The 26,420-nt window shown below is 37.5% G+C and overlaps 3 protein-coding genes and 1 long non-coding RNA gene across 9 annotated transcripts in view; 3 read left to right on the plus strand and 1 right to left on the minus strand.

Annotated features, from left to right (window-relative positions):
• Positions 1-26,420, minus strand: part of LOC6585128 (protein Aster-A) — a 42,820-nt gene that overhangs the window by 8,973 nt on the left and 7,427 nt on the right. For 2 of the 6 annotated variants that reach the window (XM_015161096.3, XM_032732613.2), the window contains exon 3: positions 2,988-3,281. The exons of 1 other annotated variant lie outside the window; for it this stretch is intronic. In XM_015161096.3, the coding sequence (XP_015016582.1) occupies positions 2,988-3,281 (294 nt within the window). Of the gene's footprint in view, positions 1-2,987; positions 3,282-10,648; positions 10,840-22,327; positions 23,240-26,420 lie in introns of those variants that run through there. 3 more of the 6 variants (XM_015161095.3, XM_032732611.2, XM_015161094.3) reach the window with 3 other exon arrangements.
• Positions 5,686-7,673, plus strand: LOC6585130 (sperm flagellar protein 1). The gene is made up of 2 exons (XM_002010733.4): positions 5,686-6,895; positions 6,955-7,673. The coding sequence occupies exons 1-2, from the start codon at positions 6,028-6,030 to the stop codon at positions 6,960-6,962; spliced, it is 876 nt and encodes a 291-aa protein (XP_002010769.2). The 5' UTR covers positions 5,686-6,027; the 3' UTR covers positions 6,963-7,673.
• On the plus strand, positions 8,439-9,911 carry LOC6585131 (sperm flagellar protein 1). The gene has a single exon (XM_002010734.4). It carries the CDS (start codon positions 8,543-8,545, stop codon positions 9,305-9,307), a length of 765 nt encoding a protein of 254 aa, XP_002010770.1. The 5' UTR covers positions 8,439-8,542; the 3' UTR covers positions 9,308-9,911.
• LOC122757911 lies at positions 17,305-20,204 on the plus strand. The gene is made up of 2 exons (XR_006358104.1): positions 17,305-17,717; positions 18,656-20,204. It is a non-coding gene; the product is annotated as an uncharacterized LOC122757911 (long non-coding RNA).

The following is a 26,420-nucleotide window of genomic DNA, read 5'->3' on the forward strand; positions in this document are numbered from 1 at the left end:
GAGATGAATAATAAATGATATATTTTATTTTTGTTATATTATTACTACAAATTTGGTAATTATTATATCAGTTGATGAAAGCATAATATACCCTGCATTGCATCTGACTTAAGTGCAGAGATGAATAATAAATGATATATTTTATTTTTGTTATATTATTACTACAAATTTGGTAATTATTATATAGCGTACTATTACGTTGAATTAGCTAAAGCTTCTATGCCCAATTTCATAGGTACTCACATATGTGACAAACAATATACCCGCATATGCCGGCACATTTGCTACAGGGCATGGGCTATGCATGTGCCTTTGCATTGCTTTGTTCTGCTTTTGGTTTTGTTTTTGTTTTGGAGACGTCTTCAGATAGCTGTTGCGTCTATCTCTATTAGTTAATTGTTAAGTTTTGAAAAATTGTTTACTTCTTGCCTTGAAGCGCATGAAGCGTCAACTAATTAATTAATTATCTCTTATCAAACGCAATTGTTATGCTTTGTATAAAAAGAGAGCGAGAGCGGGAGCCAGAGTGAGTGAGAGCGAGAGAGTGGAAGAGAGGCAGGGCATATATTTTAATATTCTCATTCTCATGTAAACATTTATCAATGGCATTCGTTGTTCCCGCTGCAAGAATAGATAACACATATCTAGCATTGTTCGTTGCGTGGTTTGGGGCCGTCTGCTGGGGCTATCCTGTAAACGGATTACTGCGGCTCGTGACGCGTCGGGCCGAATGATTCATCGTGGAACACTTTCATAAAGTGGAGTGGTTCATAAAAATAACAGCGACTGATTATGCACTGGTAGTTGACATTTAATTGTTTATTGACAACCTGCTGTTCCTTGCGCCCAAAATCTTCAGAGTGACTCATTCGGAGCACTGAGCGGTAGGCGAGACCAAGCAGCTGCCCTCCACATGATGAATCATGTGAGTCTTATCAGAGCCCCTCGAAAGAGGAGGCAAACCGTGGTGTGAGGGCTCGCAGCTCAACATCAATGCAATCGACTTTCGATTGATTATCAAACATATATCAATATACAATTATTGCTTTATAAATACTGAACGGCATATGTTTTCCGAACACGTGTGATTTATGTTTCCCCCTGGCATCTGATAGCAAGACTTTCCTAACACTCGCGTCCTAGCTTATGTATGATACCTGTCCAGTAGAGGGCGCTTTGCATATAGTAAATACGACTTTTCAATATTTTAGAGTAGCTAAATTTATTTTTAGATATTTTATTTTTAGCTTATTTTAAACATATATAAATATTTACATATGTATATACAAATATTTTTTTAACCTTTTTTTAAAACATATTTTCTATTTTTATTATTATTTATTTATTTATTTTTCAATTGTTTTTTAAATTTAGTAATGAACATCGAACGAGTATTGGTCAGTCAGTAAGTTTGGAGTAGGGAGTGCTACGTCGATTAGAGTGACCAGAATTTGGCGTACACACTATCCTAAACTCTACGATAACGATGATGATGATGATGAGTAACCCATTCGCCTGAATTGGTTATGGGTGATTCATTGCTTATCTCTATCAGATATCTAAGGAATCAGCCAAGTAGTCGAGTGGCTGTTATGTGAGTAACCGATATTTTAATTAATCACTAATCACTGTTAAGCTAATTAGTCGATTAGCCATGATTATGCTGAATTTTCACATGTGACACGTGTGCGTGATAAGAGGGAGAAGGATTGTAGGAAAGAGAAGGAGAGAGCGAGGGAATATCTCACGAGCTTCTAAGCAATTAACAAACTAGATATAGTCGAGGCCCGATAATTCGAAATGGCAAGGGGATCCGTTTGTTTTCTTTCGTATTTTCGATTAAGCGGCGCACAATTACAACAAATTATCACAACTCGAGACTCGATTGCACATTTATTCCCTTCAGAACGACTTAACCAAATGGTAAAGTAAGAGATAGAGATAGCGAACTAAATAAAGCGTTATGTTTGTTGTTATAAACTTAAGATAAATGTTATACATATGTTCTTATTCGCTAATATTCAAAACAAATGACGAATACGCGTTCGGTTGAGAAACCAATGAGCAGTTACTAAAGACTCGTTTACCTAACCAAGAAACCAGTGAGTTCTATGACTCAACCCTCTTAACTAACGAGTGTGATATAAACCATTTATTTCGTTTGGTAAATTTTTAATATAAAATGAGCTACGAGACTAGCGAGCAATTGATATTAACTATGCAGCTGCAGATCTTCTTCGCATATGTGGCTTTAGTATAATTATCAAGCTTGAAGAATCAATTCAATAAACTCAAATTATCGATTTAAATCGATTAAAGGCGCTTATATATAATCCCTATCATATACAATAAATAATAAAGCATAGGCAACTTAAAATAATATACCCAACATTACATTATCACTTACAATAGGGCATGAAGTCAAGAAGCTCCTCTTGAATCTATTTCTGGCACTTAATGGTCTTGTTTATCTTGGCAGCTGACTCTGGCAATAATCTATAGATATATTTTAGTGTGTGTGTCTCTGTGTGTCTGTGTGTGTGTGTGTAGCGCACCTGCAAACACCTGCTGCACACCCACACACAGATAGACACACGCACAGCGTATATTTACAGGCCTTTATTTTTGGTGTTTTCTGAGAACTGCCTGATTAAGACAACAACAAAAAGCCGCATGACTGTCAGATACGCCATGCCACGCCCATTGGGCGACCAGAAAAACGGCCCACACCGATGAGCAAACAAAAAACGACAGAAAAACACGCGAATTGGCCCATTGATAAGGCAAACAGGTGGGCAAAAATATAACGATAAGAGGAAGCAGCAGCAGGGGCAATGCCGATCAGCGATGTTAACTGCGCTTTAGCCATATCTTATCGATAGAAATTGTTTCAATTGCCAGGCCAATTATTCGCACAGGCATACAGAAACAAACAGACAGACAGACAGACGGGCAAGCACAACAGGTAGCTAATTGCTCTGGCTCACCTGTGCTCCGGGCCAAGCGTCTCGGGCAGGGAGAACTGTGTGGCCACTTGTTGGCGCCTTAGTTGAGGCAGTTGTTGCTCTAGTTGTTGTTGTTGTTGTTGCTGCTGTTGCTGCTGCTGCTGTTGCTGTTGGTGCAGTTCGTTTAGAGTTGTCGCTGCTGTTGATTTAGGATTGTCGCCAGCTGCTGCTGCTGCTGCTGCTGCTTGTTGTCCTGGCAGCTGCAACGCTGCCATGGAGCCTGTTGCACGCTCATCGACGGCGCAGCTGTTGCCACTGACGACGCTGTTTGTCGATCTGTTGATTAGCCAAAGAAAACAGACAAGCGCACAGCCACAAGAGCCGAGCGCGGCCAACGCGGCGTATGAGTAACTTGTGCCACATCAGAGCAAACATAAACCAAACACAAATTGTTGCATGCTTTTAGGCGGAGACATGAAAACGCCAACAAACAAAACAAAACTCGCTTTGGGCTCTATGTGAAGGCGGCGTGTGCGTGTGGCTGTCTGTGAATGTGCTCGTGTGTGTGTGTGTGCGTGTGAACTTTTCGAGTATTTAGTCTTTACATGTATACATACGGTGTATGATGGACTGTTCGTATCACTCGTTAATATCTATTTGGATATTACAGTCGAGTTTCGATAATTGAAAAGCGCAAGAGGATCAGTTTTGTTTTCGACTTGCACAGAAATTCCAATTATCGAAAATTATCGATAGATTTTTTTAATTTTAGATTTAGCGGGGTACAAATTACCGTGACTTGACTGTACTTGTTACTTTACTATATATATCAAGTATATTTCGCATTTCGATTGGCTGTAATTATATTATGCAACGAGTTCAGCTTTATTTCTTCATGCTTCTCATTATCGATTACTCGTTACATCCCAATCTAACATAAAATCTTCAAAATAATTCGCTTGAAAACATTAATATAGAATCTTCACTTATATATGATTGAGAAATTTTAGCTATTTGTTCTCAATTTTCCACATGTGCTCTAATCTAGATAGAACAAATATCGGATTGCATAGATGTGGAATTGAAATACCCTTGTAACATAAATGGTCATTCTATATTTATTAATTGCAACTGTTTAGCTAATTGAGAAGAGCAGCATGCAAACTAATTAAGCTCTAGCAAAGAAGCTCAATTAATTGATGAAATTGTTATGAAACAGATATATATAGAGATATATATATCTTATACTCATATTTATAGATATTAAAGATTTGGGTTAAGATCTTAAGCGACAAAAAAAAGGCATGAAATGTAAAACTTAAAAGAAAGCTTTAAAAAAAAAAACTATGTTCCACGTTTTTCCGCTTTTCCCGCTGGATTTCAATCTATACTCTTATATTATTATATGAGTTTATATGAATTTCGTCGTTTCTATTTTCCACCAATTTCATCAGCTCAATTTCCACTGCTCGATGGAAATTAATGCATATATACTATGTGCATTTCATCCATTGGGGCTGCTTACTTTGCATCGATTCGGTCTCTTTAATTATTCAAGTCCGTTAAGCCAATGTGCTGAAAGGCTCGTCGCATAGCCCTAAATTGTACCACCCGCTTTCGCCTGTCACCTCCCCGCCATAGACACGTGCAGTTGCTCATTAATAATTAAAAATTCATATTTCATAAGCCTCACAAGTTCTATTCCCATATGAACAAAGCGTTTCATTTACATTTTTAATCTGTGGTAAAAGAATAAACAGATTCGGAGTACTTGAAGGGGTCTGTTGATATTTCGAAAAGTTCCGATAAAAGGATGACCTTTCGAAGGCCTGACAACGCTTTAATTGACTAAACGCAAAGAAATGTTTAGATTAATCCATTAAAACTTGGGGCAGCTTTCATCGAATATTTATAGCCATTTTAACCTTTGACTTTTAATACTGGCAATCCCTGGACTCCCATTAAAGATAACATCAGCTTTGGAGACTTTGACAACCGTGAAATTATATATATATATATATAAAAAAACAATCATGAAATGTTTTTGGAAATAATTTAAGTGCTGAACTGAAGTTAAGGCCTTTTGGAGACTATGAAAAATCTATGGAGATTTTCAACAACTCTTTGGAGACTATGGCTAACATCCAATTATCTTTAAAATGCGTTTGGAAACTTTAATATGCTTTTAATTATATCAGAGATTAGCATTAAAAGCGTTTGGAGTTTTTGTCTACTTGACTATTATATTATATTGCAATAGTCCGTATTTGGAGACATTTTAAACATAACAAAAGATAAATTACAGACTAATGTTGCTGGAGATATTGGTAGAAATTTTTAAAATTTCGCTTCGATAGCTCTCAATTTGTATTGGAAACTTTAATGGAGACTCTTCAGTTATTGGAGAGGCTAGCAAAATGGGAAAACAAATCAATTAAAATTATTTTTGAGACTTTGATAGCAATTGTGATGATGTTTCTGAAGACTAAAGAAGCTTTGGAGACTTTAACACGCTGAAAACACTGTGAAAAAAACAAGTTCATAACTTTCGTAAAACTTGTACCTTATATAAAATTTTCATCTAGAAGGCTTTTATAAGGAGACTTGTAAGTTGTATAAAACTTTTGATCCAGGAGGCTTTGTTCACAGAGAAACACTCTGTTTACATATAACTTTGAAAACTCTCAATCAATGTAGGCTTTTGTGAGCAACCGAGGCCATGTAGTAAATCAAACAGCTCTAAAATTTTCATTTACAATTTTGAAGCAGACGAAATCGTACAGATTTGTGACTATAGTCTCGTTCAAATTCAAGACGTATAACTTCGTTATTATATTTTTTTTATAAAAAAAAATTTCCTTTTTAAAAATTACAAAATTCAAAGTAAATTCATATCGTGAATAAAAATAACTAGAGAAATCGTTCCACCGTTGAAACGAATACACGCCCGTGAGCACAGTGATAATACGCATAAAAAGTACAAAAAATCGTCGATTCAAAGTGAACACAGCAATAACCCACGCGAAAATACACAAATATATATATTCGCACGTATATATATTATATATATATTTGAAGAACCATGCATCGCCGAGGCTTTGCTCTGCCCAAATACGCGCTGTGTATTAAGAGAAGTTCTCTGAGCGCGGTTGAGCGGTATGAACTGAACCAGTGGCTGGAGGAGCATCACATTAGCTCATCGAACCTGCGACGAGCCTTCACCGATGTGCAACCCCTGGCCCGACTGTTGCATCGTTATTATCCCGAAATTATTGATCTCAAAATCTACCCGCCAGTGAATAGTGTGCACAACAAGGTGTGTAACTGGGAGACATTTAACCGGCGCGTCCTGTCCAAACTGGGCCTGCAGTTGACTCGGGAGCAGATGATTCGTGTTGCCCGCAGCGTGCCCGGCTCTGTGGATCAGCTGCTGTATAGCATAATGCGTGTCCATCGGGCAGCAGAGCAGAAGGCGCGCGAGCAGCGTGTCAGCACCGAGGAAGAGGATGAGTCGACAACGGCAACTTTGCAGCCATCTGGTGGAACGGACGAGGCCAAGTCCAACGAACGGAAACCACTGACCCTGCCCGTTCCCGTGCCGTTGCCGACGACCTTGTCCTTCAGTTTGTCGCAGGCCAACAGGCAGAATATTGACGAAGTCAATCAACTGATACCGACCGCATACGCAGTGAGGAGCCTGAGGCAGGCAGCGTCCGCAACTCCATCGACGACTGTGAAGAGTGCGTCCATGTCACGAGGTGGCATACCCACGGGCGCTAGCACCACTGGACGTTCGGGTCGCACTAAGCGGCATTCGCTGAACAGACGCTCCTACACAACAACGCCAACTGTCGAGCTGCCAGCAGGAGAGACAGCGGCCATCGGAGGTGCAATGCCAGAAGCAGCTGCGGCAGTCCCACAAACAATGGCAACAGCATCCCGACAAAGAGGTGAACAAGTTAATGTGCAACCAAAACAACGTATGGTACTTTATTCCGTCTATATGCAGGCCGTTAAGAAGTTGCAGCGTCGGAACGCTCGAATCGCTCGTTACGACCAGTGGAGCGCTCATCTGGAGAACATGCTGCAGCTGAAGTGCGAACGGATCGATGAGCTGCAGCGCCAGGTGGCCGTTGCCATGTTGGCCACCCGCCAACAGAGTCGACGATCGAGGCACAAGAAGCGTCAGGTCCCAACAACGATTGGTGGGATGCTAGAGGCTTCTAAAAGACTGTAGATGCATACACACACCCACACATACACATATATATATATATACTTGCATACACACAATCACAAAGAAACACTGACATTCCCACTTCTGAATCAATCGATCCCAGTGTTCATACCTCTCTGCTCGCATATATACATATATATATATATTGTACACATATACACATGTATATATATACATTTATATATATCTCTTTATATATCCTTATATGTCCCTATATGTATGCAGTCTATATATGTATATCGCATTCAAGGCTACTTTATCTTCTCTACCAAATTTCGGTTCAATCTATCATATCTCTGATTTGTCCATAGCATAATTCAAATTCGGGTCGCACATTTCTTTCGGCACAAACTTTATAGAGACAGTCACCCAACCTAACAAACGCCCTCCTCCCCTGATTTAGACCAATATCTAAACAAAAACAAAAACAAACAAAAAACGAACAAAAACCTAACCTGACAATACAATACATTTTTTTTGTAAATTTAACCAAGCACATTTGATGAAATAAACCAAATATTAAGCGAAACGAATTTTGTAATTACCAAAATATTTTAGATTTAATGCGCTGCTTTGCTCGACACGTTTACGGCATCTGGAATTACTGGAATGTGTGGCACATAAATGGAGAAGAGCTCTTCGTAAAATGTTCTGTGCAGCGAGGGCTGCCAAATGAGTTTATGTATCACATATGTTCGCAATAAATCATATTATATTAAGACAATAAATTCAAGCTTTTACTTTGATTAAGCGCGTACAAGCTCGTTTACGCAAGCTCATTTAAGCTCACTGTAAAAAGCTTCGCGGGATGTTTATGGGTTTATATATGCAATTACTATAAAGTTTTGGTGATTGAGCTTTACATAGGGAATTTGTTCTTATTAAAGCTCTGCTGACTTGGTATTTGATTCTGTAATCTCGAAAGGCACATTGCTTTTGTTTGGTATGAGCTTTCATAACGGCTAAAAGTTCTTATAGTTAGGCTTCTACAGTCAAGTCTTATCGCCGATTTTGATTGCTATAAGCAATAAGGAAAGGCAGACAGAGAGAGAGATGGAGCTAATTTGACTCATCTGTTGGTCTCAATAGAGAACAAATACCTACTTATGTATATACTTGATGGAGTCCACCAAGAGTTTTTTTTTTCTTTCAGGGCAAGACGGCAACGTCTTCTGAAGTGTAAGTTTTTCAATTTTCATTAACAAAGGAGCTTGAGATTTTTACTTCGAATCGAAGTAAGTAAATCGCAACAAACTGTGCGTCAGTTCTCATAAATTGTTTACATATCACTATATATATATTATATATTTCCTATTATCAAATATTTTGAACAATTGAAGACAATCACAAACCGTGTAAAATGCACACAATCAATAGCAAAACCCTCACGGCCGAGGAATTGGCCGATTTACACAAATGGCTACAGCAGTACGATATAAATACATCACGATTGCGACGCGAATTCTCAGATGTTTTGCCCTTGGCGGAGATGATGAAGCGGGATCATCCACGTTTGGTTGATTTAAACAACTTTCCGAAGCGCAGCAGCGTCCAGTTGAAGGTGGCCAATTGGGAGACGTTCAACTATAAGGTATTGAACAAATTCAATTTGACATTGGGTCGTGAATTTATCGAGCTTCTCTCGACGGGCGCCCCTGGGGCTGCCGAGGTGCTACTGCATGAGATCATGAGACTGAAGAAGCGTCAACGTGTGGTGGAGACAAGGAATGCGATACTCGCCCAGGAGCAGATCTGGGAGGAGAACGACGAGGTGAAGACGGTGGTGGTCAACAAACAGGTGGGCGACGGCATCGTTCAGGTGCCCCAGAAGATGATTCTCTATTCGCTCTATGAGAAAATGGCACGCGATAATCAGGCCAAGGATCTGATCATTGAAGCCAACCAGAAGCGCCTCGCCCACATGGAGAATATCATCAAGGTGAAGACCGAGCGCATCGACGAGCTGCTCATGCAAATGGGCAAGGTGCCCAACAAGCTATGCGGCAACAGTCCACGGCTGCAGTGCTCCAGCGTCCCACGATTGCCATCCACATCAATGATCAGCTATGAGGCTCTGGGTGCTATGCGTAAGCGACATCCAAATACGCCAGCCTCTTCCGATTAGGGACACACACACACACGCGATGAGGGTGCAGGTTGGCGAGAGGGCGGGCAGCAAGATGGAAGGGAGGGGAATGCGAATGCGAATGCGAATGGGGAAGAGAAAGAGAAAGGAAAAGGCGAAAAGAAAAACATCAAGAAAACGAAAAAAAAAAAAAAAAAAAAGTGAGTTAGAAAATACTGATATTGTTCAGATAGATTGATGGATCGATGAGAAAATTAAAGGTAAACCACGACATACAAGAGAGGAATACAAGGAGGGTCGGCAAGGAAGAGAGAGGATGACAAAATTAGAGAGAAAGCCAGCATGGCTATTGTCATGATCTCACATCATCATCACACAAATATACAAACACACACACACACACACACACTTAGATGCAGGCATATATTTTTGTTAGCGTAGTTCGATCCAACTGCATTCGCATGTTTAGTTTTTCATAAAATAGTATTCCAATGAACATTTTCTGATATTTTTGGGCATGATCAATACATCCAGTATTTCGCTTATACGAACTAACCAAATTTAAACACAACATATTGAAATTGTAGTCGAAAACGATTAAATGTGTTACAAATTTTAATAAACAAAAACGGTTTTATAACTATGTGCGAAACTAAAAGTTCAATCCAGGAACCCTATGAAAGGCCCGATTCGGGAATTGCTTCTGGCATTCGCAAAATGAATATTTGTTTTAAGACAATAATACGATACGCTCCATTTAGCTAATGAAAATATAGCATGAGTTAGACTCGGTGTTTCACTTCCAATTATACCGCTAAAGCTGAATTTTTAATATTTTTCATTAATGAGAGGACAACTTTCACATGTTTTTCTGTTAATATGCATCCTATTTGATTTTAACCAACAATTAGATTTAATTTCCACTAGTTCCCTATAGAATGATCTCATCTAACAACCCCTGTCTTTTTATATATTCTACGTGACAACCCAACATTTCATCAAGGCTTTTGCCATACCTTAATGTTTCAATTCTAAGCGTTCTATCTAATATAATTGCAGAGTATGGTGTCATTTTAATGCATGTATTGTGTTTAATGAGTATTTTAACAAGCTTTGTTTCACTTCCGCTCGTTCCACTCGATCATCTAGTAATTAGCGACCATAGAATGACATGTGGAGACATTTCATTGCAAGTGTGGAATCTAACGAGCATTTTAACAAGCTTTGTTTCACTTCCGCTCGTTCCACTCGATCATCTAGTATTTAGCTTCCATTTAAAAAAAAAAAAAACATGGTTTCACTTCCACGATATTCCACGCAATAGTGTTTCCCCTTCCCATCCGTTATCATATGAGAAAATGTCTTGATATCTACGCGTACCTGGACTTTAATAATAGACGTTTCTTGATCGCTGGCCGAATTGATGATGCTCTCTCCTGGCTGCTATTGCTGCTGTTGTTGCCATTGCTCTGGCGACTCCATTGCCAGCTGCTATTGCTGACAGTCAGGCTCTGGGCTAGACAGAGCAAGGCGCTGCCGCTGCCCGTGCGATACATATTATAGATATATATTTGTTTTCGCTCCTCGGGGGGTTTGTTTACGAGTAGCTGGCATCTATCTCTGTGCGTCAAATTTGCAGCTTGATGGCTTAATTAAATTAAGTTTTATGGACTTGCTGTGGGCGTGTGTGTTGTCCGTCTGCCCGACTAAATATATATACACATATATATAAATACATATATATATATATATATATATATATATATGAGCGTTAAACGCTTTGATAAGCATTAAAATACACAGAGACAAACACAATTTAGCGCGTCAGGTCAGCCGCATGCCTGCCCAGAATGTGTCTTCAATTACATGTGCGAATTTAATACCAACGACCGCCGTTACATGCAACTATATATATATCTGTAGATATATATACCTATATATGTGTCTACATATTCGTATTATTGGTGTCTTTGATTGACTTCGTTTTCGCTTAGCACCGCACAAGTAGAGGACGCTGACTGCGTGCCCAAATGTGTCGACGGCGCAATTTTATACGAGCGGGCTGCTCGTTTGGGTCAGTGCGAGGGTTGCAGCAGTTAACTAACTAATGCATGACTCATAGACTTGGCTAAAGGCGGCTTAAAGTGGCTTACACACTTAACCCGAACCGCTTAGCTTGCGTACTTTGGCCGCCCATCTGGCCGAATCGCCTTTTGAACCGGCTCAACCGTGAACTGTGAAGCAAGGCTATGCGAGAGATATGATAGCTCTATGGCCTCCCATCAGTCCCAATCATATTTCCATTGGCTCCGACAGCTACAAGATAGTTAAGTATATATTTTAGTTATCTATTACCTACCTATGTTTCATTACTTACTTTCAATTATATGTAACAAGAGACGATGGAACCCGTTCATATCATACGAATATAACTGAATATAACTATTATATAAAATAGTTCACATTACCTATCACTCCTAGAAGAAATTAGAACTATCTCTGAACTGGTTCAGAATAGAAATTTTAAACATGTAAAAAGGCTTCCCTGAATACTTTGCTTACTTATCTTAAAGCTAAAGTATATCAAAATCAATTATATATAGTATGTTCTTTCATATCGGTTCACAAGACGAAATTGCGAATTATAAATGAACCAGTGAATCGATATGAGCTTGAGCAAAGAGCTCATTTATTGTGCAGCACTCAATTCGAGGGTCTGTTAGGGCGTTGCCACGCCCCATGTGACACCCGACTCAATTGACACAGCCTTGCGCTTTCTCACGGCCCTGTCCCTGAATTTTTGTTTTGTTTTGCGCGAATTGCATTTTTGAAATTTAAATTTTGTACGGCAAGTTAAGCAAAAGACAATTGAATACGAGAGCAAGTATCGATTTACAGAGTCGGTCTATAGTGCCAGTATAGCCCAACTAAAGGTCTTATGTACATATCGAGTGCACTGAAAGCAAATAGATAGAAAATACACTAGAAAAAAAAAAAAAAAAAAAAAAAAAAAACAAAAACAAAAAAAACAATCAATAGTGAATTGTCACAAATAGACCAATCAAACCCCTTTACACAGAGATCAATCATCTATTATGAAAATTTAATCAACATCAGTTAACAAGATATAATGCATGGTGAATCATTTATAATCAGTTCTCATAAGTCATCAATCATCTGTCAACAATCATAGATAACTATCGTCCATCATGCATAATTTATCAATCAATCAATCTGTCATCAATCAACTATCAATTATAGCTCAAATAGTGAATTATCAGTCATCAATGATCAATCATTAGCTATCACTTATCCATCAATCAGCAATCTGAATTCTATAGTCGTCATTCATTAATTATCAAACAACTGTCAGTCGCCATCAATCGTCAATCAGCAGTCAATATGAATTTATACTTCTTTGTTTCTCTTTAACTCTTTCCATGTATCGATAAAAATCGATATTTTTTATTTTCACTTAATTTTTTTAAAACCTTCTTCCCACCGCATTGCATCTTCTGCTTTAGGCAGGGTATCTGCTAGTGGGATACTCCGCGCTAAACTTTTGCTTGCCTCCTCTGGTTGTACTTTGCGCATGTTTCAACCCTTTGAAGCATAGAATTCAATTGCAATTGTCAAGAGCCTGGCAAGGGCAAAGTTTATTAACCCATTGTGTGTGCTCTTGGGTGTACGGGGGTGGCGGGGCGCATAGCAAAGCTGCAACGAATGCAATGCAAATTGCATTAGAAAGGCAACCCTGCCACGGGCCCCAACCCCAGCCCCTACACATGAGCAACAACCCCAGCTAAAAGCGAGCATACAAATTTCATGACACGCCGCAATAAGATTTTAATAGAGCCGGCCTACGGGCCGAAGAGTTTGGGGCAGACAAATGTTGGCACGCAACTAATTAAATGGCGACAATGTTGCCGGAGGCAATGAACTCCACCCGCCCGCCGCCAGCCTCTGTCATTCCCCCTTCCCCTTTCTGCCGCTGTTCCATTGTGTCGGCATAAAGTGGAACAATTTTACGCGCGCAATTTTTGATTCCAACGGAAATTCTGATAACAAATTAACGCGTCTTCTTCGGCCCCCGCCCCGAGCCCCAAGTCTCTCGCACAACTTTGATTCATTACGCAATTTAGTGTTGATAGTTAAAAGTTAACTTCCGCTTACAACAGCTGCCACGCCTCACGGCCTGCACGAGCCAATTGACAAACAGTTTTTCGGAGAAATTTCAACATTTACAAAATGCAAAAAGAAAATAAAAGAAAAATGTTCAAACGAATTTCGTATTAATGGAAATGTATGCCAAAATTTTTCTTTGACGTGGCTCGTAAATATTGTGTGGAAAATCTGTTGAAAATTCTATTTACTAACATAAACAACAGCAATGGCAACGAGAACCAATCGAATCCCGGAAGATTCAGACACAAAATTTTTGAAAGCCCGAAGAAATAAGTGTGGCTGAAAAGCTATAGACGAAGTTGAAATTCCCTAGTTTTATCTTGATTGTAATGCTATGATAGTATTATATGTTGACTTGGGAAATTTGTAACAGATTTTCTCAGATTTAGCTATATTTCATATACATATGTCTCAGAACTTCAGTTTAGGTTTATACAAAATCAACTGAAGTTTTTATGCAACCATCTAATTTGATAATCCGTAAGCCATCTATATAATATATCCCACTTATGTGCTGTTTCATGTTTCAGCATAAGCGAATCTATTCCATAGAAAATCAAAGAGTTCTGGTTTTCCCTAATTGATTTATGGCAAATAGATCTTTGTATATCTATATATGCATATACCTGAATCTGTATGAATCTAGTTTATATTGTTGTTTGTATTGCTTGTACATCAGCCAATATCGCTTATCAGTTTGTATAGCCATCAGCAAAACAAATGTCAAAGTCAGCTTGACCAAGTAGCAGACAAACAAATACCCTGTCAACAGTTATCAAAGGATAAATTAAAGAACATTTCAATTTAAAATACAAAGCTCAAAAAAAATTTTTTTTTTTGATTGAATGAAAGTCAATATTGACTTGAATATTGTATACATACATAATATATAAATAATGTACTCAGATCGTAGAGCACTTTGATATTCTAGATAAAAATATTATATTATTCGATGCTTTTCGTTTTTCGCTTTCTGTTGCCCCTCAAACGTTGCTCTTAGTTGTTTTATAGGGTATACACAAGTTTCTAACTGCCTTTAGGCATAACAATGCAATAAATTGATAATGAATAATTAGAAATACCTACACTATTATATAATCCTGTATAACTGAATTGCTTTAAATCGAAGTTCAATTTTAGATTCTATTTTCAGAAATTGGACTACGTCCTAGATATACAACAACTCCCTATGAAAAAAATAGGAATTCATTTTGTTTCCATTTAAAACGAAAACGAGCCATTAAAAATCAAAATTTATAGAAATTGCAGTTTATTGTAGATAGCTTAGAAAACTAACTCTTGGTCAAGTTTAAGAGAAGCTCAAAATTTTTGTATTCCAGTTTAAAGACTCTTAAAATTTCAATGTAATAGCATACACTAAAACTTCAACAGATTTATAATCTGTAATAGCTAGGGAAAGTATGAACGAATGTACCTCTCTTGGCACACGTAAACAGCGTACTTTCGTTCAGAGCAAAGATCTATACAAATTATTGGCTCGTATTCGCTTCGCTTCGCTTTGCGTCAGCTCTAAAATGCACAGCCATAAATAATTGTTTGCCCCCAAAACTGAACCGCTTATACATTATATTTTTTGTTTATGCCCTGAGTCCATTAATAATTGCTAAGCAGGGTATACCCTGAGCCGGATTACACATATATATGCGTCAGCAGCATTAAAATATTATATATGAGTCCCTTTTTATCAAATCATCGATAACATCATCATGAAATATGCTAAGATTGATAACAGCCCTTAGTTATTCAATCATATATGGTTGATTTTAAGAGCTGAACATCTTTGTAGTTGATCTATAGATTTCCTAATTCGCAGGTATATGAATAGATATGTACTTTTACTTATACCCACATTTCACTCTCATCTCAATCAAGCAAGAAACCATAAAGTAATATAATTACTATTTTATGTATATTATCATATAGGATATCTCTTAGTCGTGCACTTTCGACTATAGCACTTTTACTTGCTTTTGTACATTTATGCCTATACTATATCATATATTGTATAAAATGTTTAGTACGATATATAGTCAATCTCTCTCTCTCTCTCTTTCTCTGCGAATTCCTCTCAGATTTGGCATACCTAATGTGTAAATAGTTTTATGATTTTTCTATTCATATGTATTCGTATATCCATATATATATGGTATATACATATTCATATATTGGTAGTATTTCACACTATTTGTCTAAACAAAGTTCAAAATGATTTATGGCAATATGTTCGTAACGTTTTTTTAGTTTATAATTGTGATGATATAATTACGACAATTTACGAGTCAGAATTTCTATTTGTTTACCACTTGGTGATAATTATACCCGCTCACGATGAATGAATGCTATGAGAGCATATACGATTCCTATAAAGCACGATCTTCCGTTTGCAAACAAAGTCCGAAATATGTAATATGGACTATATGTATATGATAGTCCTTGAGCTTCAAACAAGTCTTGATTCACTGTTGGGCTTTTCGTTAGTTACTTCTTTTTGTTTTTCTCTTAATATGAGCGAGTATGCTGCCGCTGGTTATGCCCAATTTCCACCTTTCTTAATTGTTTAGCTTAGCGTGCGATCATATATATATATATATACATATATATATATATATATATACATATCTAATTTTTGTTTTCTACCGGTTCACACTATTATATAATGGCAGGCATTAATTTTGAGATGTTCTGTGGATGAATGTGCCAAGCAGGGGGGGAAATAACACTTGCACTTTTGATAGAAACATATCATTAAAGAAACGTATTGCATACCTGCAAAGAGAACAAGAAAAACGTATTTCGTTAGTTTGATCATAAAAGTTAATATAATACATATATAGAATGTGTATATGATATAATAAAACTATAGTAGTATATATAAAAAATCTTTCAAGTATGAAGCATTAACATTAATTCAGTATTTCTTGACTAACAGTTAAATTTACATATAGAAATATATATACATATAGTCGCATGAATCGAAATTACAATAAACTGAGCTCTATAACTCGACTAGGTCAATCACATTTCAGGATCCACATAGTGTTTATACATTTAAATATATGAATTTTGTATTCCATATACATACATATGTATATGTAATCATATAACTAATATATTATAATATAATCATTTACATTTTTGTTTAGTATTTCATACCTCTTTCGATTAGGCTCGGTTGTACACAGATCTTAAATAGGTATATACATCTCTATATATAGCTATAAAGACACACACTTTAATTTATACACATTTGAAGCTTCAATGGATCAATTTGTTTCCCTTTTTGGCTCAAAATATTTACTTCTGTACTCAAAAATCCAGCTTCAGACTGTGCTTATCTTTGAACTATCTTTCAGAAAGTTCTTCACACAGTTGACAGACAATTTCACGTACAAAACTCAGTTGAAATGCTGATTCTTGACTTTGCACTCGCACAGAAAAAACAAAAAAAAAATTAAACCTAGGTAAATAACTAGAAGATAGTACAAGAAAATGATTTATGACAGCATTTTAACGTACCGAAAACGAACAAAAAAAATTAATGAAAAAAAAAAAAATTAAATAATTTCTTTTGTTTTTGTTGGTTTTTATCTAGTTTTTATTTTCGTTTTCGTTTTGTTTCGAATTCGCGGCAAAAGATTCGCTTGACGGCAACGGACAAACTGAAATATGTGAAATTATTAAAATCCATTCAATGGCATCTAAGTAGAAGTACACACACATTGAATGAGAGAGACAGAGAGTATGGGAGAGAGCGAGAACGAGAGACAAACAACATTTTGCTGTCAATTGAATGTGAAGTGTGTTTCACAGATCGCAAACAGTTGAAGGCAAAATGCGAGAGCTTCTGGACGCACTGAGGGTAGGGGGATATCTACACATACATATATACATGTGTGTATATTTGTTTGTGTGCATGTGTGTGTGCGGCATTATCAGCGTGTTTATATTAAGTGTGACACTCGTTTATGGGTGTTTTCGAGTGCGATGCATTAAATGCAAGCGATTATCTTTTAACACCCGAAGCTAATCTCAACTGCAGGGGGGTATATATCAACTGAGAATGAGAGAGAGGGTGAGAAAGAGGGAGAGCATTTGACTGATAGTTCCATTGGATTTTAGCTCACTCGTAAACCACTCAAGCAACTCAAGCAAAAGCTTTCAATCTCACCAAAAATTGTTCAACTTTCGAAAAACTACGTTTTCAGCTTCAATTTAAGCTTTAAACTCCTTTAGAGATTTAAGTGTAAGTATATTCAAATGCACAGCTTTAACTCTTCAAGCTTACTTATAGACTTTAGCTTACAAAGGTGTGATTAAAGTCCTTATCAAGCTATATATTCCACTTTCTTCACTTTGTATAACCAGAAAATATATCTTATATGGCAAGAGCTTGACGAGCTTTAGTTGTATTGCTTTTAGGCCTAATTTTATAATTTTCATTCAAAGCCAATGCGTTTATCCTTAAGCTTCAAAACTTACACAAGTGCATCAAGTATCATCACAAGTATACCTTAAGAATTTTACCTTAAGATAAAATGTTTAAGCACGCTTAAAGCTCGCTTTAAGCCTTTCGTACACTTAAATCCATGTGAGACACTCATTAAGTTTTAGAGCTCACATAACGAAAATCGAAATTGTATGCACATCAAATTCAATTCAATTATTTGGAAGATTTCAAATTTAATAACACTTAAAGCTTTTTTACCAAATTTAAGCACACACTTCGCACTTCCGGCAGCGATTCTCAGCATTTCTGTTGAAGTGACAAATGAAGTCTGAATCTCGCGCCATCAAGAACTCTTCTCCAAAGTCCCCAACTAACGCTTACGTAATGGTAGAGCTATAAGCTTTAATGCTAAACAAGGTTATAGATCAAAGCACAAAACTCACATTAAAATCTCATTTGCTAAAACCATTCTGCTACATATCGTATATAATGAGATGATCTATGCCATATGTATGTACATAAATACGCCATAGACATGTTTATATTTATATATGTTATATAAGCCTATATGAGTTTATTGTAATTCACAACTAGTTTTAGTTAAGAAATAGTTTTATATAGAGTAGAATTTTAATAGTAGCTCATATAAGTATTCGATCAATAGCTTCAATGATGTTCTCTTTTTCCTTATCTCGCACTGTTTGCTGGTGAATCAAATTGGATCATCAAATTAGAATTCGAATTATACTTGAACGAAGTGATGACAGCATAAGTTATCATGATTGAGATTCCGAATCAGATGAGTTATGTGGCCCAAGACCAAATTCAGTTTCATCGCTTTCGCTTACATAGACGATGGGGGGATTTCCATTTAGCAGACGAATACCCAGTCACTCAGGCAGCCATTGCAAATCTATTGATATTTCAATAGGTAGTTGCTTTCTCATTGACAATCCAATCATAATTGCTCCAAATATTTTTGAATTGGAAGAAGTAACGATGAAAATGTATAGATAGCTCTTCTACAATGGAAATCGACATCAAAAGATCAGAGCTTAAGTCAACAAACTGATTCTAGACCCATGTTAAGACTTGATTGGCCATTGTCTTCAATTTTCCAAGTCAAAATCTACAAACTTAATATGCTAAATTTTCGAAGAACTTATCAGTATCTACATGTACATATCTGTACCCAAGTTCATGTTTTAACATTTCTTTAATTTATTTACAACGTAAACACTATTGCAATTTGCAAATGTTATTCGAAACCTATAACGAACAATTGACCCATTTGAGTTAATGGTCTCAGCAAAGACAGAGAAACAAAGAAGAGGTGCGAGCGAGGAGTGAGACAGGGCGAGAGGGAAAGAAAGAGGTACTACCCCTTGAACGGGCATTGCATGATGCCTTTGATAAAAATATAACAACAATAAAACAAGTAGAAGTACTTCAATCAAGAGGGCACGACTGAAAGATACCCTGCACGTAAAACAAAAATCTGAAAAACTTTTTTTGTTTAACTATAAACTGTAAACTGCAAACCGTAAACTGTACTCCCACCCTAAAATAGTTCACAGAAGAAATCTTATAGGACTCGAGAACATATAAAAATCATATTCATCAGATCGCTTTAATATTGAAATAATCTCTCACATCGGTTATAATCTTCGTATTCACGAAGAGAGATTAAAAGGACAAGTACATATTATAAAAGATTATGAATCGATAGGAATGGAAAAGTAGGCAAATATCATTGTACACAAGGCTTTATCAATGAGAATTCTGCTTAAGAATCTAATATAATACGATTAACCAATGATCAATATGCCCTACATATTTTCTATGAGTCCAGGGTACATTAAAAAAAAAAAAAAATTGCTGGAAATTCAATCAACGCGAATGCACTCGAAAAATGTATTCACAAAAACGAATCGCCCACATGGAAATGATACTCAACATATATTATCAACATATGTATATACATATATACATAGTTGTACACTCAGAATGCAATGGACAGTAAGTGGAATTGGAAGAGCAAGACCAACAGCAACAGTAACAGTAACAACAACAACAAAGGCAACAAATTGCACGCATCTTTCAATTGAGGAGGTTAGGTCTTCCCCTTAGGGGTAACTGGGGGCACAATCATATTTATATATATTGTAGTTATACTATATATTTAGTCGTTGTGCGTTACAAACCCAACTGCACTTTTGCAATTGAACAATGTGTGTACTGAAATCAAATTCCACGCACTTAAATGAACAGCATAACTGTAAACATTTCCTGTTTTGTTATACATATTCTATTATTTGCAGCATAAATAATTCTATTGACTTGATTCCACGCACACAATTCGAGAGCCTTAAGAGTTACTTACGGGAAACCACCGGGTAACTGCGTTTCCAGGAAATCGAAATGAAATGAAGCATCAAGAATGGTTTGAGTTTGAGTTATAGAAGATATAAAGTTGAGAGCTTTAGATCCCAAAATGCAATGTATAATTTCGGGATCTGAAGTACTCAACTTCATATCTTTTGAGTTGGGATATGCGGAAGTGGATATCATCAAAGCTCTAGGTTGTATATCTATCGTTCCCCCAACTGTAACTGTTCCTATATTTATCTAGAACTACTTTGGAGCTAAGATATAAGGTAGAGGAAGTGGAAATATATGAATATATCATCCATGAGTAATACTATTATGACTATCTGCAATTCTAATCTGCTTCATCTAAAGGTCCCGTGTTCATATAATAATCATTGTACATATAATGTTGTTCCATGTTGTTTCAACCGCAAAATATTTTGCAAATATTTTACGCAAATGTTTCTCTAATTGCTTCTATATATTATATGTCTATATACTTATGTATACTGTGGCATACATTAGCAATAGAAAATTATTTATAAAGTGTTGGCTCTTGTGACGTCACGAAATATAATAAAGAAATTCCATTGTTTTTAGATGGTCCTAAACTTTGGCAACGGCAATTGCAATCCAACTACCAAATACGCCGCGTAGAGCCAAATATGTCTAGAGCATTATGCCGTTGGCGTTTGCACAATGATGCATATATCCAAGCATATGTATATACATATCTATCTATACGTCTAGCAATCGGTATGGTTAGCCATTTGTCAACCGCTCAATCGCTCAGTGCGGACATTCGCTGCATGCAAATCGGAACTCGAGAAGCTCTCAATTGAAATCGATCCGATCTGACAAAGTAAAAGTACGGCGACACCAATAAGTGAAAGTGTTTGAACTGCGTATGCCCAACTGGCAGATACCGTCTACTAATTATGGATCTATATATGTATACATGACCATATGCATATAGAGCAAATTAAGTGTTTCGAAACAAGTTCGATACCTACCGTATGTCATAGAGATATAAATAAGATATAGAATATCTGCCGCTCTAGAAGAATCGCCAGGTTAATTTTTTTACAAATCGATATTTATCGATATGATAATGATGATGATATAAGAATATTCTATACGGCTGCAGCTATCAAAACCTGTTACAATTGCATTTACAGGGTATATTAAATGCAAATCGATGCTTGACATTGGATATCCATATTCTGAAAGAGAGCTCTACTCAGGGTCTTCTTATTTCTTTTGCTTTTCGTCTTTTCTTTTCTCAAGCTATTTTATTGACAGTCGATTTGGGGGCGAGGGCGTTGGCGCAGCGGACGTAGCATCCGGCCTGATTTGCTGTTGCAGGTAATTGAAATGCTTGGCCTTGACTTCCCTGCCTTCTTCATATGTGTAAAAATCAATGCGAGCTGCGATGTAAAATGACTGCAACGCGTTACATGCCTCAATGCTAATATTGGCCAAAAGCACATTGAGGCCTAAAGTACTGAATGGCAGGAGCGCTCATGCAAAGCTGACAAAGTTGCATGAATGAATGAATATTATCCGATTGATTCTGATAAACCTATATAACTTTAGCTCTACTTTGAATGTAAAAAGAGGAATGCTTGAGCCGTAAGCATTGAACTGAGTAGAGATAGAGTAGACTAGCTTAAGTTATAAGCAATAAAGATTCGGTTTTTCATCAGGGCCAGCCTTAGCAATACTATCAATGTATGAAAAATCTGTATTTACACTTAAAATTAAGATTTGATTATATGAAAATATCTAAACCTAAAGCTATCCTTGTCTTTAAAATCTTGAATTTTGAGTGACTGAACAAGAATGATTAAAAAGCATATCAAAGCATTGCGTGAAAGTTTGGAAAGCTTACGAGGAGATCATTCAAGGTAAGTTTCTGTCTATCTAAATCTAAGTCAATCCAAATATACTACTTTAGACTAAGCTTTATGGTACTTTACGAGCTTTAAGACTAAGCAGCTGAGATTACTTTGGAAACCTATCGGATGGCGGCTTACCTGTTCACTGCTTGGCTGATATATTGTATCTGCGCATCATTATTGAGCAGCAGGACAACGGGCGTGGGCAGGAACTCATCCAGGATGTGATTGTGCGCCTGCGCCTTGCTCAGCATAGAGATGGCTGTGGCTGAGGAGCAGGAGGATGTTGTCGATGTGGACGAGGCGTTCGATGACACCGGCGAGGGCATCGGTGTGATCGAGGGCGTGGCTAACGAAAGCTTCGACGAATGCTTGCTCGACCCAAAGCTGCGGCGTATCGATTGTAGACTCTGTCGCAAGAACGATTCGCGTTTGATGTTGCCGCTGCGACGCTTCGACGCCGACGGCTCGATAATGCACAACGTCGACGCCTCAAAGTGCACCTTGCCGGGCAGCGATTGTGGGCGTGGCAGATGTAAACCATGTGCCGCCGGTGAGTGCTTGAACAGCTCCTCAAACTCGTGCGGATTGCGACGCAGCAGCTGAGCCTCCTGCTCGCTAATGAACTGTGGATCCTGCTGATCCTCCTCTTGCTGTTTCATTCCATTTTTGATAACCTTCGTTTTCTGCGTTTTGTTTTGGGACTTCTTCGAACGCGTCTTCTTGGTGGGCTGCTCATCAGCAACGAGCATCAAGGAGGCGATATCCGGAAAGGGTTGCATATCAGGCGATTGCAAACGCTTATTATATAGCCCATGATTATTGTTATTGTTGTTGTTTCTATTGCTATTATTGTTATTGTTCTTTTCAATGAAACTGTAGGATTTGATGAGAAACAAATTCGATTTATTTTTTTTTGCCTTCAGCTGCTGCAGAGTGCTCTCCGGCTCCATCGATGAATCGACTTTCCCATTGCTGTTGACCTCCTCCTCGTTGATTGTGGCCATTGTCTGATTTACTTATTTTTTGTTTTTTTTTTTTTTGCCTCTACTTTTATTTTGCTCTTTTTCTTGTTTAAATATTCTTTTTTGTTAGTTTTTCTTCTCTTTTGCTATTTTTTGTTTGTCTTATTGTTCTAGTTGGTGCGTGTTTTCACTATTTAACAACATCTTTTCGATCAGATCTCTCTGCATATGCCTCTGTCTCTCTCTCTCTCTCTCCCTCACACACTCTCTTCGACTGCGGAAAGAAGGGCAGAGCTAAAGTTATTTTTATGCCACTGCGATGACATTGGCGGAGCGGAGCGGAGCGGAGCGAAGTGAGAGCGCTTCAGGCACTGGGAGGTCGATAAACTATCAAACACACATACACACACACACGCACACAAATATTGTTGAATACCTGTCGAGTTGGTGTTGGTGAGCTATTGAAAGCTTCCCTTAGGCATAATGCAGCAGCTGAGCCTTCTGAGCATCTCTCGTTTATATTGTTGTTGTTTTTATAGTTTTATTTAAGTGAGCGAATCTTTGTAATGATCATGATTGAAGGAACTAGTTTAGAGATCAGTAAACAAGTGCAGTTCAGTTGCTTATAAAGGTAACTACGTGATCGGATATTCAATAGTTCATGAGCAATGCGTCTTATTAAGATGTGTAGCTACTGATCATAAGTAATCAACTGATCTAATAAATTGAACTTAATGAACGGATTATCGAACTAATTCCACAAATAGAAATAACATTTCCAACTATACTAAAAGTAACTACAGTAAAGGAGTTCAAACATTATGTAATATATGTACATTATTCGATATACTCTATAATAAGACAGTTCATCATATTCATCAGGTATTTAAATATTAAATCTAAAAAAAAAATCAATATTATAACAAATAACTTTTGCCAAACATATCCGACCGGAAATGTAATTAAATAAGAATTTTACGCTCTACTGAAGTGCAACAAATTAGATCTGTATATTAGTCAGAGTAAAGCGTTAGAGTATTTAAGCAACTTGTTTTTATGGGATTACTTTATTGTTAGATATTTCTGCAAGGATTACTAACATCTCCTCGTGACTGCAAATGTTAGATAACTGAACATATTTGTTACAAATACACATATATCTATGTATCTGCAAATATTTCCATCTCTTTATGAATTGACAGCTTTTAACCAATTGAGTGCTAATCTGTATTTGTTTACAGTTAGCATATATAAAGCTGAAAATTTGTAATGTGCGATTCAACATTATCGTAGATCTCTTAATTAAACGAACGAAATTAATTAAACTGTCGCTGCTAATTTTTCATATAGTTAGCACAGTCCGCTCCAAATGTTAAAGATATACTTTTCATATTTATTGTTGACAAAGAACTCGCACGAGTGCCAGCTGATAATTATTTGAAATTTCAATCATGATTATTATAGATTTAGATAATAAATATATATGTATGTATATGTACATATATACTAGGAAACAGGGCTTCTTTTTGCGTAATGCTACTGCAGATGCTCGCGCTCTTTCTAGCATCAGCTGTTGCTGCATGTCCATGCCAATGCATGTGTGTGTGCGTGTTAGTTTTCTTTTCGCTGCTAAAGTTCTTTTTGTCATATGTACTACAATAGATGGCGCCACACAGCAGCCGCCCGGCATACGACAATTGTCTGCCACACAGGCCCACACACACATACATTCTCACACTCTTATATATGTACGTTCTCTCTTCACCATCCACGTATACGCACACGCTCTCACTTCGCCTCGTTCGAATTGTTGTTTTGGTTTGGCCAGCAGGTCTTTCGCTCTCACGCTTTGCCTCTCTCAGCTGTGCGCGTGTATTTGCTTTACCGCTTCTTCTTCGCCTTGCTGCTACTGCCGCCGCTGTTGTTATTCTTGTTGTGGAGTACAATTCTTTTTCTTATTTTTTTTGAATTGGCGTTTTTTTGTTTTGCTTTTCTCGTCTTTTTTGCATTTATTTTTGGCCACGACACACGGCCAACAATTTCCGTCACTTTTTTTCTTTTAATGATGTCACTTGGCCGTACTCCCCGTCTACGATGATGTCTACGGCTGTGTTTGCCGCTAACCGCGTAGCCCGTTTACAAAATATGTTTGATCGACGTTGTTATTGTTCTTGTGCGTATTTCGCTTTGTTGTTAACGCCAAACTAATTCGCCGCAATTCAATAAACAGTTACATTAGAACGGACTTTTTATTTGTTGATAAACTTTATTGTTGTGCACGCGATAGCAAACAAAAATAAACCAAAGCCACTTCACACTCAAAAAAAATTAGCTAACGAATTTTTTTTAAAGGAATACAAAAAAAAAAAACACAAAATGTGGAAAAGCGGCCGCCGCTCGCTAATGCTGCTTTAAAAAGCACTTTCTCGCTCGCTCTCCCGCTCACTGGCTACCCGTCTGCGTTGTCGTTCGCTTTCGCACTGAATTTCAAATTGAAGTGCCGTTGCGGCCAGACCCAACCAACGTCCAGCCAGGCAGACAGCAGCAGAAGCCGCAGCAGCAGCAGCGACAGCGGCCCTACATCAACAATATCTGAGACGAAGCGAAGCGACGCGGCGAACAGACAAACGACGACGACAGCGACGGCGAATTGTGGCCGCATGCATGCATACGCTTATGTCCATGTGTTCGTATGGGTGTGTGTTTGAATAAAAAACTTCTTCCCTGCTTATCATGCTGCGTTGCGTTGGCGTCAGCGCCGACGTAGCCGTTGGCTTCACTTATTATGTTGTTGTAAAGAAATTTAACAATGAAATGAGAGAAGATGAAGAAGCCGCACCAGCAGAAGACAAAAAGCTGAGCGCGCTCTCTTTCTCTCACTGGTTTTCTACCTCTGTGGCGATGGTTCTCTTTCGCTTATGCTTCATCTAAGGAGCCGCAAGCAGCTGATGCTAGCAGATCCGCAGCTGAGATTTAACTATTCACCGTTAAACGTTCATTGCTTTGATTCGCCTTTCGCTTGCCAATTGATTTTGCTGTTGTTGTCTCCTATTTTTTTTCACTGCTGACCCTAAAACCATTCAACAATACCACCACACACACATGCACAGAGACTTGTGCTTTTTTCTTTCTCTTTGACTGGATGATTTGTGATTTTTCGCTTGCGTTGTGCAAAAATATTGAGCGGCGAAAAAAACGTAGCTAAAACTAAGAAATATGTATACGAAATGACAATGGAGCAAAATATTAAAAAAAAAAAAAAACAC

This window comes from Drosophila mojavensis, unplaced genomic scaffold (genome assembly GCF_018153725.1).
Source record: "Drosophila mojavensis isolate 15081-1352.22 unplaced genomic scaffold, ASM1815372v1 contig_136, whole genome shotgun sequence".
NCBI lineage: Eukaryota > Metazoa > Arthropoda > Insecta > Diptera > Drosophilidae > Drosophila > Drosophila mojavensis.

What these genes read in the sequence shown, in the direction of transcription:
- LOC6585131 (XM_002010734.4), top strand. Translation starts at nt 8,543, where the DNA reads ATGCACACAATCAATAGCAAAACCCTCACGGCCGAGGAATTGGCCGAT.
- LOC6585130 (XM_002010733.4), top strand. Translation starts at nt 6,028, where the DNA reads ATGCATCGCCGAGGCTTTGCTCTGCCCAAATACGCGCTGTGTATTAAG.